This window comes from Mytilus californianus, unplaced genomic scaffold (assembly GCF_021869535.1).
Source record: "Mytilus californianus isolate M0D057914Y unplaced genomic scaffold, xbMytCali1.0.p SCAF_7, whole genome shotgun sequence".
NCBI lineage: Eukaryota > Metazoa > Mollusca > Bivalvia > Mytilida > Mytilidae > Mytilus > Mytilus californianus.
In genome coordinates this window covers 77361973-77375173 of record NW_026262723.1, presented here as the reverse complement: position 1 = coordinate 77375173, position 13201 = coordinate 77361973, and the positions used below count along the sequence as shown (strand labels likewise).

At 31.0% G+C, this 13201-nt stretch overlaps 1 protein-coding gene across 6 annotated transcripts in view; it reads right to left on the bottom strand.

Moving 5' to 3' along the window:
* Window positions 1–3788: 3788 nt before the first annotated feature.
* LOC127709049 (serine/arginine-rich splicing factor 7-like) overlaps window positions 3789–13201 on the bottom strand; it is a 74517-nt gene continuing 65104 nt past the window's right edge. For 3 of the 6 annotated variants that reach the window (XR_007985475.1, XR_007985476.1, XR_007985477.1), the window contains exon 10: window positions 6642–6776. Coding sequence is in view for 2 of the 6 variants with exons in the window: in XM_052214379.1 (XP_052070339.1) it covers window positions 6638–6776 (139 nt within the window). In the remaining 4 variants the exon portion in view is untranslated. Of the gene's footprint in view, window positions 6777–13201 lie in introns of all 6 variants that reach the window. The other 3 variants (XM_052214379.1, XM_052214377.1, XR_007985473.1) reach the window with 2 other exon arrangements.

The window sequence follows — 13201 nt, the reverse complement described above, 5'->3', positions numbered from 1 at the left end:
AAAAAACTTGTTGTGGTGACAAATTATTTTGCTCAGCTGTGATGATACATATATTAGAATTGGCAACGTGAAATATTATTCCTATACCATAATACTGTATTGTACTGTATAATAATTCTGATGAATGTTTAAATCAAGGATTTGTATAGTCTTACTTTACAAATCCATGTTTAAATGAACAAGAGTGCACACGCTGAAATGTCTCGCCTGTTTTACTAATCATGATTTTTTTTTGTTTTATCCAAAAAATAAATGTTTACTACAAGTACCACATAAACTTAACATAAATAATGATCCATGAAAATGAGATCAAGGTCAGATAAACCAAACAGACAGACATAAACACCTTGCAATCAATACAAACTCAAATATAGTTGTCCTATATAGCTTATAGTATACAAGAAACAGACATCATGAAAACTTAATATTGACCAATGTACTATGAAAATGAGGTCAAAGTCAGATGAACCCAGACAGACAGACATGTACTATTACAACCCTTACACACACAAACTGTAGTTGACCTGCTTACAGTATCTGAGAAACTGATCTAATCATGTAACTATAACCTTGATCACTGATCCATGAATTGAGCTCAAGGTCAAGTCAACGGTATCTGAAGGATATAAAGACCTTGTAAGGATCCCATATACTAAATATAGTTATCATATTAGATTTAATAAGGGAGTAATTCACAAAACGATAAAACGTTTTTTTTCCAAGCAGTCGCTGAACCATGAATATGAGAGCAAGGACAACGGACATATGACAGACACAAACTTTGTAACATAAGGCATATGTATACAAGGTATGAAGCATCCAGATCTACTACCCTCTGAAATATAAAGCATTATACAGTTTACACCGCTGCCAGATTGTAATCCCCATTGCTCGCATTTGGAGACTTTCGTCGCTGGCGAGACAATACCTAAACAAGTCACTAAAGTAGAACTGCTTATTTGGTACTAAATATTAAAATATGATCGTATTATGATGTCACCTCCCCATTACTTTCAGAAAAATGATCATAATGGAAATAAATTGCTTCGTTGAGCGCAGCTGGATACGACTGCAGATGTCAAACCCTGAACAGTTGGGGCAAAAATGGACACAATATTTGCGCTTGATACAGGTCTGAATTTGGATTTTAATTCAATATTTGACACATAATAGGTTTCTGACACAGAATAACTGTAGTCAAAGAACTTAGAATGAATTAGTTATATGATTTGAATTTATATTCAATGTTTTGCTTTTGTGCAATGCACTATACTGTTACGAATTGACCCCCCCCCCCCCCCCCCAAAAAAAATATTTACCCCCCTTTTTTTTGCTTTTGTGCAATACACTATGCTGTTGCGACTTAACCTCCCCCCGAAAATCTTTTTTTTACCCCCCCCCCCCTTTTAAAAAAAAAATATTTGAAGAAATTTTCTTTTTGATTTCTGAAATCTTAAGGAGGAAAAATTGTTCCCACCCTCAATTTTTTTTACCCCCCCCCCCCCCCCCCCAATTTTTTTTTAAACCTCCCCCCTTTTCCAAAAAAAATTCTTTCCCTCAAATTTCCAATGGAGTTTGCAACCATAATAACCCATTTAAATACATCATAAAAGTCTTTTAAATAGAAAATGACATACATAATCATGGCTAAAATTAATATACCATAATCAGCATTTTTAAATAATAAAATTTTTAAAATAGTAACTTCTAAAAATAAATTGACAGCTAATCACCTCAAGACAATACATTTCTTTATACATAATTTAAAAGCAGTATAAGGGAGGTAATTCAAACACAACATTGTATTTAAGTAATTGTCCATTAACCAGGACATACTTGTTTTTTCTCACTTTTTTGCCCCTAATTCCTAAACGGTTTGAGCCATAACACCCCAAAGCCAATCCTAACCATCCCTTTGAGGTATAATTTCAGAGAGATCCATACACCGTTCCACAAGTTATTGTCTGGAAACTAGAAAAATGCTTATTTGGGCCCCTTTTTGGCTCCTAATTCCTAAACTGTTGGGACCATAACCCCCAAAATTAATCCCAACCTTCCTTTTGTGGTTATAAACCTTGTGTTTAAATTTCATAGATTTCTATTTACTAATACTAAAGTTATTGTCCGGAAACCAAATGTCTTCGGACGACGCGGACGACAACGATGTGCGGTCGTATAAAAATAACTAGTTGGAACACACAAGCATAAAATCTTATAATTAAGACTTTAAATGTTGTTGAAACTATTAAAGTTATACCACTTATGATTCAGAAATACCATCAATTTACCAGTATTGGTTTTCTTTTATAGCAACTTATAAACCAGCTTACAAGAGGCACACCTGCGCCTGTATCGCTCACCTGGTGAAATAATCAAGATTGCTAATTAGGACTTTTATATACATTAACATGAATTAATCTTTGTGTTGCTGATCATTTTTTTCAATCTAAAATTGAGAATGGAAATGGGGAATGTGTCAAAGAGACAACAACCCGACCATAGAGCAGACAACAGCCGAAGGCCACCAATGGGTCTTCAATGCAGCGAGAAACTCCCGCACCCCGAGGCGTCCTTTAGCTGGCCCCTAAACAAATATGTATACTAGTTCAGTGATAATGGACGTCATCTGCATGTTTAACATAGCTCCTATAATTTTTTTTTTAGATAACAACCAAAACGGCAAAAACAGTAAAAATCTAGATTTCAGGGGGTACCAACTATAAAAAAAAGGTTGTGAGTAGATAGAAATTGACATGTTGATAATTTTTGTAATTGTCCTTTTTAAGCTAGCTCCTGTGGTTTATTAATCAACATTTCAAGGGCAATAACTCCAAAATAGGTGGGTATATTTTTCTAAAATGTTCCTGGAAGATAGTTGTTGTGCTGAACATTTGTACCTTGACAGTCTTTCTCTAATTGCTATAGTAATAAAATGTTTGCTAACAAGCCTTGTACAAAACCCACTTTTAGACCCTGGCCTACCAGTATATAAATTTTAAGAAAAATAATAAGCTATACTGCTGTACCCCAATTTTTGACATTTTTACCTATTATGTCTGTTTGTTTTGTTCACACATTGTTGTCAAGATAATGGAATTTTATGCATCTGTCATACAAGTGAGAGGTTTAGCTAGCTGTAAAACCAGGTTTAATCCACCATTTTCCACATGGGTAAATGCATGTACCAAGTCAGGAATAGGACAATTGTTTTCCATTCGTTTGATGTGTTTGGACTTTTGATTTTGCCGTTTGTTGGGGGACTTTCTGTTTTGGGTTTTCTTGGAGTTCGGTATTTTTGTTATTTTACTTTTAATCAAAACACAGAAGAATTATATTTCATGTATGCCTCTATTTTTATAACTGTAACCTTGACTTTGACCTATTGACCTAAAATTCAGAGGCCTTGTCTCATTTCTATTCTGATATCTACAATTTGTATAATTTATAATAAAATCCAACACGAGTACCTCAAGTAAGTACCCAGAAATAGCAAATTGTATCTCATATTTTTATATTTTCAGCATCTGTGACCTTTCACACAGAAAGACGAACCTTGAGAAAAGAATAGACTGAAGACAAAGCAACGACTATGTGATTCTCAAATAATTTTCAGAGAACATGAAAATTAAACTAACTGAAAAAGAATGTAATAATATATTACATGAATAGCTCTTTTATTTGTTGTTCTTCAACTTGACAATGTTGGAAGTCAATTATCAGATGTATGTGACTGTTTTTTTATACTTCAAGATGTATTTTTATCTGTGGATTGAAAAGGAACTAAAAACTAACAGATATTTTTTAATTGTCACCTGTTTACAAACAACAATAATTTAAATCAAAATCACTAAATTTCTCAATCTTAAATAATGTATACCTGAATGCATAAATCATATATTTTAACCATTTACTACATGTAAGCACATTATTCTGTAGTCTTAAATTGCTCTGACTTCTGACAGGGGGAATCAGGGAATAAAAAATACATATTTGGAATACAAATTGAATAAGGAAATGAATGGTGTATCATTTATTTGCTTGACAAAGAATCTTTTACAATTTATAATCAGAAACTTGTTGCCCAAAGTTAGGGTTATCAATTTCCAAGTTTCCTACATGGACTGCGTTATGATGTCCCATGGTCCATGCAAAACGAAAATAACACCGTCAGATGTTAGAGCAATCTAGAACTTATTATACCCATTACCAAAACTACCCTTTTCTTAATGAGGATGGTAAAGGGGGGTGCTTGCACGGCAAAAACGTGAAATAAGACATAATTTCTGTCATGAACCTTGCACGAGAAATAAAGACTTTGATGTGAACCTTTTGTGACTGAGTCACTGTCCTCTTGTATATATAAACTCTCTGTTTTACTTAATATTCCGGATTAAGTATACACATTTATGATATAAATGGTTTACGGCTTTTAAAAAAGTATATAACGATCTTCTTAACTATAAAATGAAAATAAAGGAACAACATCATAGGCCTTTCTGCTTTATCAAAAAACAAAATTCAATCATTTTTTTTACTTGACGATCCCTGCCTAGTGTTTGAAATTTATTTGAAAAATACCGAGCACGCAAAATAAGCATTTGAAATTCACGATGCACGTAAAATTAAATAAGCAGAACACGTTGAACGAGGCACCTGTCTTGCACGACTGAACGTCAAATAAAAAAGTTAAAACACGTTGAACGTGAAATAAAAAACGGCGATCACGTTGCACGAAAATAACCCTTTACCACCCTCCTTAATGTTTATCTAAATTTATTTAGTTTTGTGTTTGCAACCCCAAACAATTAAATCATTATGAAATATACAAACTATAAATATAAACAACCACATTGCAACAGTATAGATCTAAAATAGTTTATCAATGTTCATTCTAAGTTATAATCAAGCTGTGAGAATTTCTAATTATTTGTGAGTTATTTCTGTCTATTGAAATTTTTTAAATTTACATTACTTGTAAAGATTCACCAGAGAAGTCGATCTCATCTGTCAACAATACACATCTGATCTTTTTGTTTAATTTTTTTTTATCTCAACATGCACATGTATCATTTCAGCCACAACTTTTGTTCTTTGAACAAACCCAAAATGTTGTTGACAAAAGGATAAAATATTATGGTTGACAATCTAGACTAAAAAAAATTATGACTATTCATAAACTATCATTTATAATACCCAAATAGTAGAAATTGCTTTCTAAAGTATTGTTTTACTAGATGATGTGACTTTCAAACAAGGATGCTGTGTTCTCAAATAGGGATTCTCTTCAAGAAACTGCTAATTAAACATCAATATAAAACTTCACCTGAGTCAACCAAACATACTGTCAAAAGTGGTCTAGAATTTTATTTTACAAAAAAATTAGATGTGCTTGTAATATGGAAAACTCTTAAGATGAACATAAATGAATGAGACATTTTAAAAAATCTACTAATACATGATATGTAGGTCATAATGACCTAGTTTTTGCAAAATTGTTTTGTACAAAAACATGAGGATTGCAGCAGTGAAATATCATTGTTTTTCCCGTATTTTATAAGATACTTACTTAGGCACAATACTTAACCAGTCACTAAAATGTAAAATGCCTGTAGTAGGGATTCATTTTGCTCAGCTGTGATGTAACATACATTAAAATTGACAATGTGAAATAAGGTTGCTCTACCAAAATGGATTTCTATCGAATGGATAAATGAAAAGCTAAACAAGTCACTAAAAGGTGACATAACTCTTACAGAAAAGAACTGTTTATTTGGAAGTTAATTTCAAAATATTATTAATTTATAATACATGTATCAACAATTTTTTTCTTTCAGAAAATGATTCTAACAGAAAATAAATTAACTACTGGTAATAAGACATCAAAGCATGAAACTGAATAATTGGGAACTAAAATGTTGTAGGAACTATTAAAATTATACTTTTACTGATTTATGATTAATTAATTTACAAATATTGGTTTCTTTGAAAGCAACTTGAAAATGAAACTTTTCAAAACCAGATAAAGTAAATCATCTTTCAACTGTGAGGGGCATAACTTTTTTTCTTTTTTGGGACAATAAACCCAATTGTTTTCTTTTTTCAATACCTGTATCACTTTAACAAAGCACACAAAACATTACACCGGTAAAGTTTTAGCTAATGTATCACAGAACTGGTTGTATGCATATAATGATATCTTACATGATAAAAAAGTCTTCCTTTAAAAGGTTTTTAAGAACCATATTTTAGCGCTTTATAAAGTGATTTTGTTTTCCTAATATATATTTTTTTTATTACAAACAATACATACTAAGTGAGAAAAGCTCACACTGGCAAAAAAGGCCAGGTCTGATGAACTAAAAACTACAAAATACAAATCTTTACCCCCTAAATTAATTATACAATGAATGTTAATTACTTACAAAATTCAATAATCATCTTCTGTGTTTAAAATGAATATTCAGTGATGGTTTTTTAAGACTTAACAGTAACATAAAATAAATAAATTTTAAATTATAAAATTTATATAACAAAATACTAAATATAATTGTCTTCTGCATAACTGCACATAGAACTCTTGTATATAATTCTTTCTGTCATCTTTTGATTCTGTCCTGCTTATCACAATCTATAATAACTATGTCTCCCCATTGGCATCATTATCATCTGGTTTTTCACCAATGTCTGGGTCTGTACTATCCATGGCATGGGATGTGTCTGTGGCATGCGAAGCATCTGTTACATGCGATGTATCAACATGGTCTTCAGAAACAGACCTGAAAAAATCCAGCATTCTTTACAATCAATTTAAAAAGACGATAAATATGATAGTTGGATTTACGAGTTAATGTGTAGTACACTTCTGTCTCCTAAAAGAATTTATAGTTTACTATAGATAGAAGATAGAAGAAAGCAGATAGATAAATGATACCAACTTTCAGGTACATGTCCTGTATTTTCTAGTGAAAGTACCATAACCACAGCAAATCAAATGTTAAAAATTAAACTTTGTTTTATAATCATCATTAAACATTTAGGTTTTTTAAATAAGTAGGACTATTTGTGGTTGTGTAAATGATTATTTTGTTCTGAAAATTGATGCCACAATCATTGTGTGCAGTTTTTTTTAAATTTTAAATGCAAATAATGTCATATTTCATATCAACTAACAATCACTTATTGCTTATTGGTTTTTGAATAAATGGTAAAAGAAAGCATGGTAAGAGCCAAATTCACAAAAAAATGTAAAGTTATAAATTTCAAATTTAAATTAATTCTGAATTAAAATGAAAACAATAATTTAATATGGCTATTGCAAGGACATCGTTGCCAATAATGATCATCTCTTATGTCATCAACAGTGCAAATCAGATGCCAACATAGACTTCTATGACTAAGGTCAGAATGCATTCTTGCTGTTGTGCACAGATTCAGACAGTTTTTTCTAATGTATATCCTTATTTCAACTTCCTTTACATTCAAATGTGAGAAGTGGTCATAATGAAAAAAAATTCAAACTTGATCTGTATTTTGTGGTAATAAGCATTGTGTATAAGTTTCATAACCTTTGGTTGAGGCAAATTTAAGTTAGAGAACGGAAACGAAAATTTAGCAATTTTTTCATTTGTAAAGGGGCATAAATCTAGGACGGTTAAAGTGACACAGATGATGCCCCCGCTTGCATATCATATAAAGTTATAAAGGGACATAGCTGAAGAACGGTAAAAGTGACTCTACCCAAATTTGTACTTGATCTGAGTTTTGTGCTTATAAGTATTGTGTATAAATTTCATAACATTTGGTTGAGGCAAACTTAAGTTAGAGAACAGAAACCAATTTTGGGACGTACGTACGTACAGACGGACAAGGGTAAAACTTAATGCCCCCTCCGTTACGGCGGGGCATAAAAATTTGAATCATATCAACACATGTAGTTACAACAACTATATCGTGCCATTATAGAAATTGTTGAAAAGATTGAGTTTAATCTGCAGATAAGGTTTCAGAAAATTATCTGTTTTGACTAATCAGAATTTCCTTTTAAAAAATGATTAATATAAAGCTACAGCCTAACATGCAAACAAAAAAAAAATACAATGCCAAAACTAAACAGTAAAAAAGATGTTTTTCAATAATGTTAAATGTATAGGTTATATGGTCATGGTAATATTGATAGGTATGAAAAAAAACAAAGAAAAATTTAAGATTTTAATGAAGTTCACATTTTAATTCCGTGGACTAGACTATGAAATATGATACTACATGTACCAGTATGACTACTTTACAGAATAAACAAGTTTGACCTGTAACTAGCAGTACTTGTGACATCAAACTGTTCATGGAAACATTACTAACATTGAAAATGTGAAGTGTTGGGCAATCAGAATTGAGACAAAAACCTAATATGAAATATAAAAAATAATCAGAGGTGAATAACTGACTTGTAATCAAATATTATGGAAAGCAACTAGTCTGCTTAACCCTAACTATGGAAGGGCTGTAACATTACTGCCTTTCCCCAAATTTCCAATTAGGCTCTCCATACTTTTTGAGGTTACCTGTTTGATATTGATTTAAAAATGCAAGCATGACCCACCAAACTAAGGATATTTATTGTTATGTGCATCAAGTTTAAGGTGTAGTTTGAGCCCAAATTTGAACTCTGAATTGAAATCTGAAAAAATGACAATTATGGAGGGGTGAGCTTCCCTTCTTTATCTGGCCAAAGCAGTAGAGGTATGTTACTTCCAAAAAACAGTGTAAACCAGCAGGAAAATTACTGTACTACTAATCATGTTTATAACTTAAAATACATTTTTGGAATGACTATTTTAGATTGCAGGTCCAAATGAAACAAATCTGGGGAGACAGGATTTTTGGTCAAAATGGCCACCTTTAAACAGGGATGTATTCCTAAAAAGGTTAAGGTTGGAGAATTCCTTTTGTTCAGAAGCTTTATTTATGAAACTGACAATAATCTTAAATTTACACTGACCTACAAATCTGTAAATGTAATATTCAAGCAAAACATTTGAACACTATCATAATGTAAATTACCCCACAAAACAGCTAATACCACTGAAAGTATATTAAACTACCTTTAACAATATTCTTTTCTAAGCTAAAATATTAGTATACAATCTAAATTCTTTTACTAACTGTACAACAAGCTACATGTATACAGCCAAACTTTATCATCTTCTCTTCATTTAGTTATAGGAACTCAGAAATCTTTTTTCTATCCAGTAAATTAAGAAACTTTTGTGATGTTTTTTTTTTATATTGTGAAAAATACTACACAGAAGTAAGATTGTATTTACTTTCAGAAAGATGCATTTTTTCATTTGTTCAAAACACATCAAAACTCAATTATTCAATAAGATGACGAATAGCAATTAAAGATATGTTCCTTTTTGGTTTTTTTTTCATGAGTGTGTAGGGACTTTGTGTCATGAATGAATACACTGTAATTTTTCCTTTCCCTTTAAAGTTCAAAATATGGTCTGGAATTTTATCTAAATTTTCAAATATATAAGAAACAGTAAAAATGGATAACATTATGACAGATCATAATAAAGATTTACTGTAGATCTACTCATGCATATTTCCATAAAGCACTAAACATACCATCACAACTAGTATAAAACAAAATCACAAGGCTTGATAAAAAAAAAAACATTACATACATGAAGGAATACTTTATATTTTAAGCTAATACCCTGTTTACAGTTTTCAAAATGTTTTGCATGAGCAAACATGTATATCCTTTGTCCTTTTCTTAATCAAATCTCCATAAAACTGGCAATTTTTTATTTAAAAATATATTGTATTCAGTGTTCCTCAAAATATTGCCAGTTTATTTGGCTAGTAGATCTGTTACTTCCTCGTTCCATAGATTGCATCTGAATCTGTCCTCTCCAGGAAACTAGGATATCACACAGAAGCACTTCTATCCATATTCCACCGACTTTTAAAACAAGCTAAGGTTTGTCCAGCTTTCCATGAAGTACACTGTTAACCTAGGATACTTTCCATGAAGTATACTGTTAACCCTAGCTACTTTCTATAAAGTATACTGTTAACTAGGATACTTTTCATGAAGTATACTGTTAACCTAGGATACTTTCCATGAAGTATAATGTTAACCTAGGATACTTTCCATGAAGTATACTGTTAACCTAGGATACTTTCCATGAAGTATACTGTTAACCTAGGATACTTTCCATGAAGTATACTGTTAACCTAGGATACTTTCCATGAAGTAAACTGTTAATCTAGGATACTTTCCATGAAGTATACTGTTAACCTAGGATACTTTCCATGAAGTATACTGTTAACCTAGGATACATACCATGAAGTATACTGTTAACCTAGGCTAGTATAAAATTGATTCTACTTTAAATGAGAGCTACATTTGAAATGTTCATACATAACTTAACAACTTTAATTTATATTTGTTAATCCAAGGTTAGATTGGTGCAACTGCCGACAGGTTTTTATCCAGTAAAGATGTTTTAAAAATTATTCTGAAATTAACAGTTCACCAAAAATAAGTAAGAAATACAAGCTCACATTGTTATGTTTTTAGAAATCTATAAAACAAATAAATGGGAATTGTGGACACAGATGATGCCCCCACTTGCATGTAACATTATAAACGAATTTAACTCAAGAACGGTAAAAGTGACGCTACCCAAATTCGTATTTGATCTGAGTTTTGTGGTAATGAGCATTGTGTATAACTTTCATAACATTTGTTTGAGGCAAACTTAAGTAAGAGAATGGAAACCAATTTCGGGTCGTACGGACGGACAGACGTACAGACGGACAAGGGTAAAACTTAATGCCCCCTCCGCTATGGCGGAAGAATGAAAAGTGCAAAAAGCTTCATAATGAACACAGGACAGAAAAATGGAGGCAAACACATTTAAATGATGTATGTCAAAATTAATGTTACATGGATAATGTGGTTTATAAAATCCATCTTTTAATCATATTGTACTTAAAACTTAATGGATTGGTTAAAAGTATATAATTATTATTCTTTCAACTGCTCCAAATAAAAAAAATAATTTCTACTGCAATATAACAGATCCTTTTCACTTTTATTCAATTAAACAAAATCTGTTATACCTTCATTGTCTTTCTTTGAATTTAAAGTCTTAGCCATTTCAGCAAAAGTGTAGTTATTTTTATTTAGTACATGTACCATTGTAAATGTTATATATGGACAACATAATCTAACCACAGTTATTTTGAAGTATATGTACACATGAAGAAATAGCTCTATTTGTTTATTGAACATTAACTGTATATCCCCAAGAACACCACTAAGTTTTCCTCCTTTAACATATACTGATATGTCAACTTCCATGTCATACAGGGTGGTTCTTTACCGGTACACATGCACTGAGTTTAAATGTAATAATCTTTTATTAGTTCTTTCTGCTAGGTCATGCCATAAATTCAGGACAAAACTTTTCTTTTGAATATTTCTGTGTCCATCTTCCATTCTTAGTGTAAAAATTTCCATCTAATCATATTTCAGAATTTCTGACATCTTTCTCCCTATATGTATTTGAGGAGGTCATATGTTAGACCTTTATTATTGTCAAGACACAATTAAAAAAAATCATAAAGGTTTCCAAAAAAACCCTAAGCTGGGGAAACCTGTGTCTTGCCTGCAATTGCTCTGTCAGTGTAAAAGTGTAATGATGACTGTAAAAAGTGAGTCTATTTATCGGTAAAATAAAGAATCTAAAAAAAAAATCAATCTTTTTCCTTAGATGCTATTTCTTGATCTTGAAGATTAGGTTCTGTCCAAGTTCCATAACAATCTATGAAGGTTTATAAATTATCATGTCAAAAAAATTGAATCCCAGACTGTCTGTTAATGTTAGACAAGGGGCTGTCGAGTGACAGCAAACTGGATTTTCCTGCAGAGGTCGAACCCTGAACAGTTCAGCAAGTATGGACACAACATTTAAGCTGAAAACAGCTCTGAATTTGGACTGTGATTGAATATTTAAAATAGATTATTATCTAATTAATACTGAAAATGATATTTTCAAATCTGAACCCCCAAACAGGATCATGTAAAAATTAAACATTAACACACACAACAAAAATAAAATACCACATAACAACTGTGACATCTACCTTCATAACACACATGACTTAAAAAAAATAGTTATAAAGAAATTTTGACAACTAATGACTAAAATTAATTGAACAGATTCCATATACTTAATGTTATCATTACCGGTTCATGGAACAAGTTTGAGCTATTTCCCTTTGAACGGAAATTGTTTAACTAATAAAGCAAACGTAGTTCTCTAAAATTAGATATGATTCAACCACTAAAATTAGATATGATTCAACCACTAAAATTAGATATGATTCAACCACTAAAATTAGATATGATGTAACACAATGTATATCTGTTTTCAAATTATAATCAAATATAATTAATAGTTCCAAATATTTTTTCTTCAATTGTTACAAACTAATATAGATCTGCAACTTATCTATCAATGACAACTTTATCTACACAATGTAATGTAATGAAATATATCCGTTAATAAAAATAGATTATTATCTAATTAAAGGAGTTCACTTCATCAAAAAAAAAATAAATATATAGCTTTCAGAAAATTAGTTTATACAGTAAAACAAACAAACCTACCACAAAATTCTTCAAACAATTTACCAAAGAAAAGAAAAAAAAAATCCAAAATGTCATTTATCATTTATACAATGTCTTTTATAAATCTTTTAAAAAATGAGTTATTTCCCTTTGAACAGAAAAGTAGTAATCATTAAGTATTTCATCAAAATTGAATTCTTGGGAAAGGGCTATAACTAAACAAGAAAAGCTAAAATCGTGAAAATATAACTCGACCTTCATTTAGTCACAGGAAACAACATATCTAATTTTGAAAAAATTTCGTCAAAGCATTTTCATGTTAATGAACAGACACCGTTTGGCAGCCGCCCGCCCGCCCACCATACATTACCAAATTAATAACCATTTTTTTTTTTTACAAAATCCTGTTAAAAACTAAGTGCATCTATCAGAAAAATACTGAAAATGAAAAAAAAATATATTTTCCTTTTGCTTCAGACATCTCTTATTCATAAAAAAAGCTTCTGCCAAAGTTTCATAAAATTCTATGAAGGTTTGACAAAGTAATTGATGGTT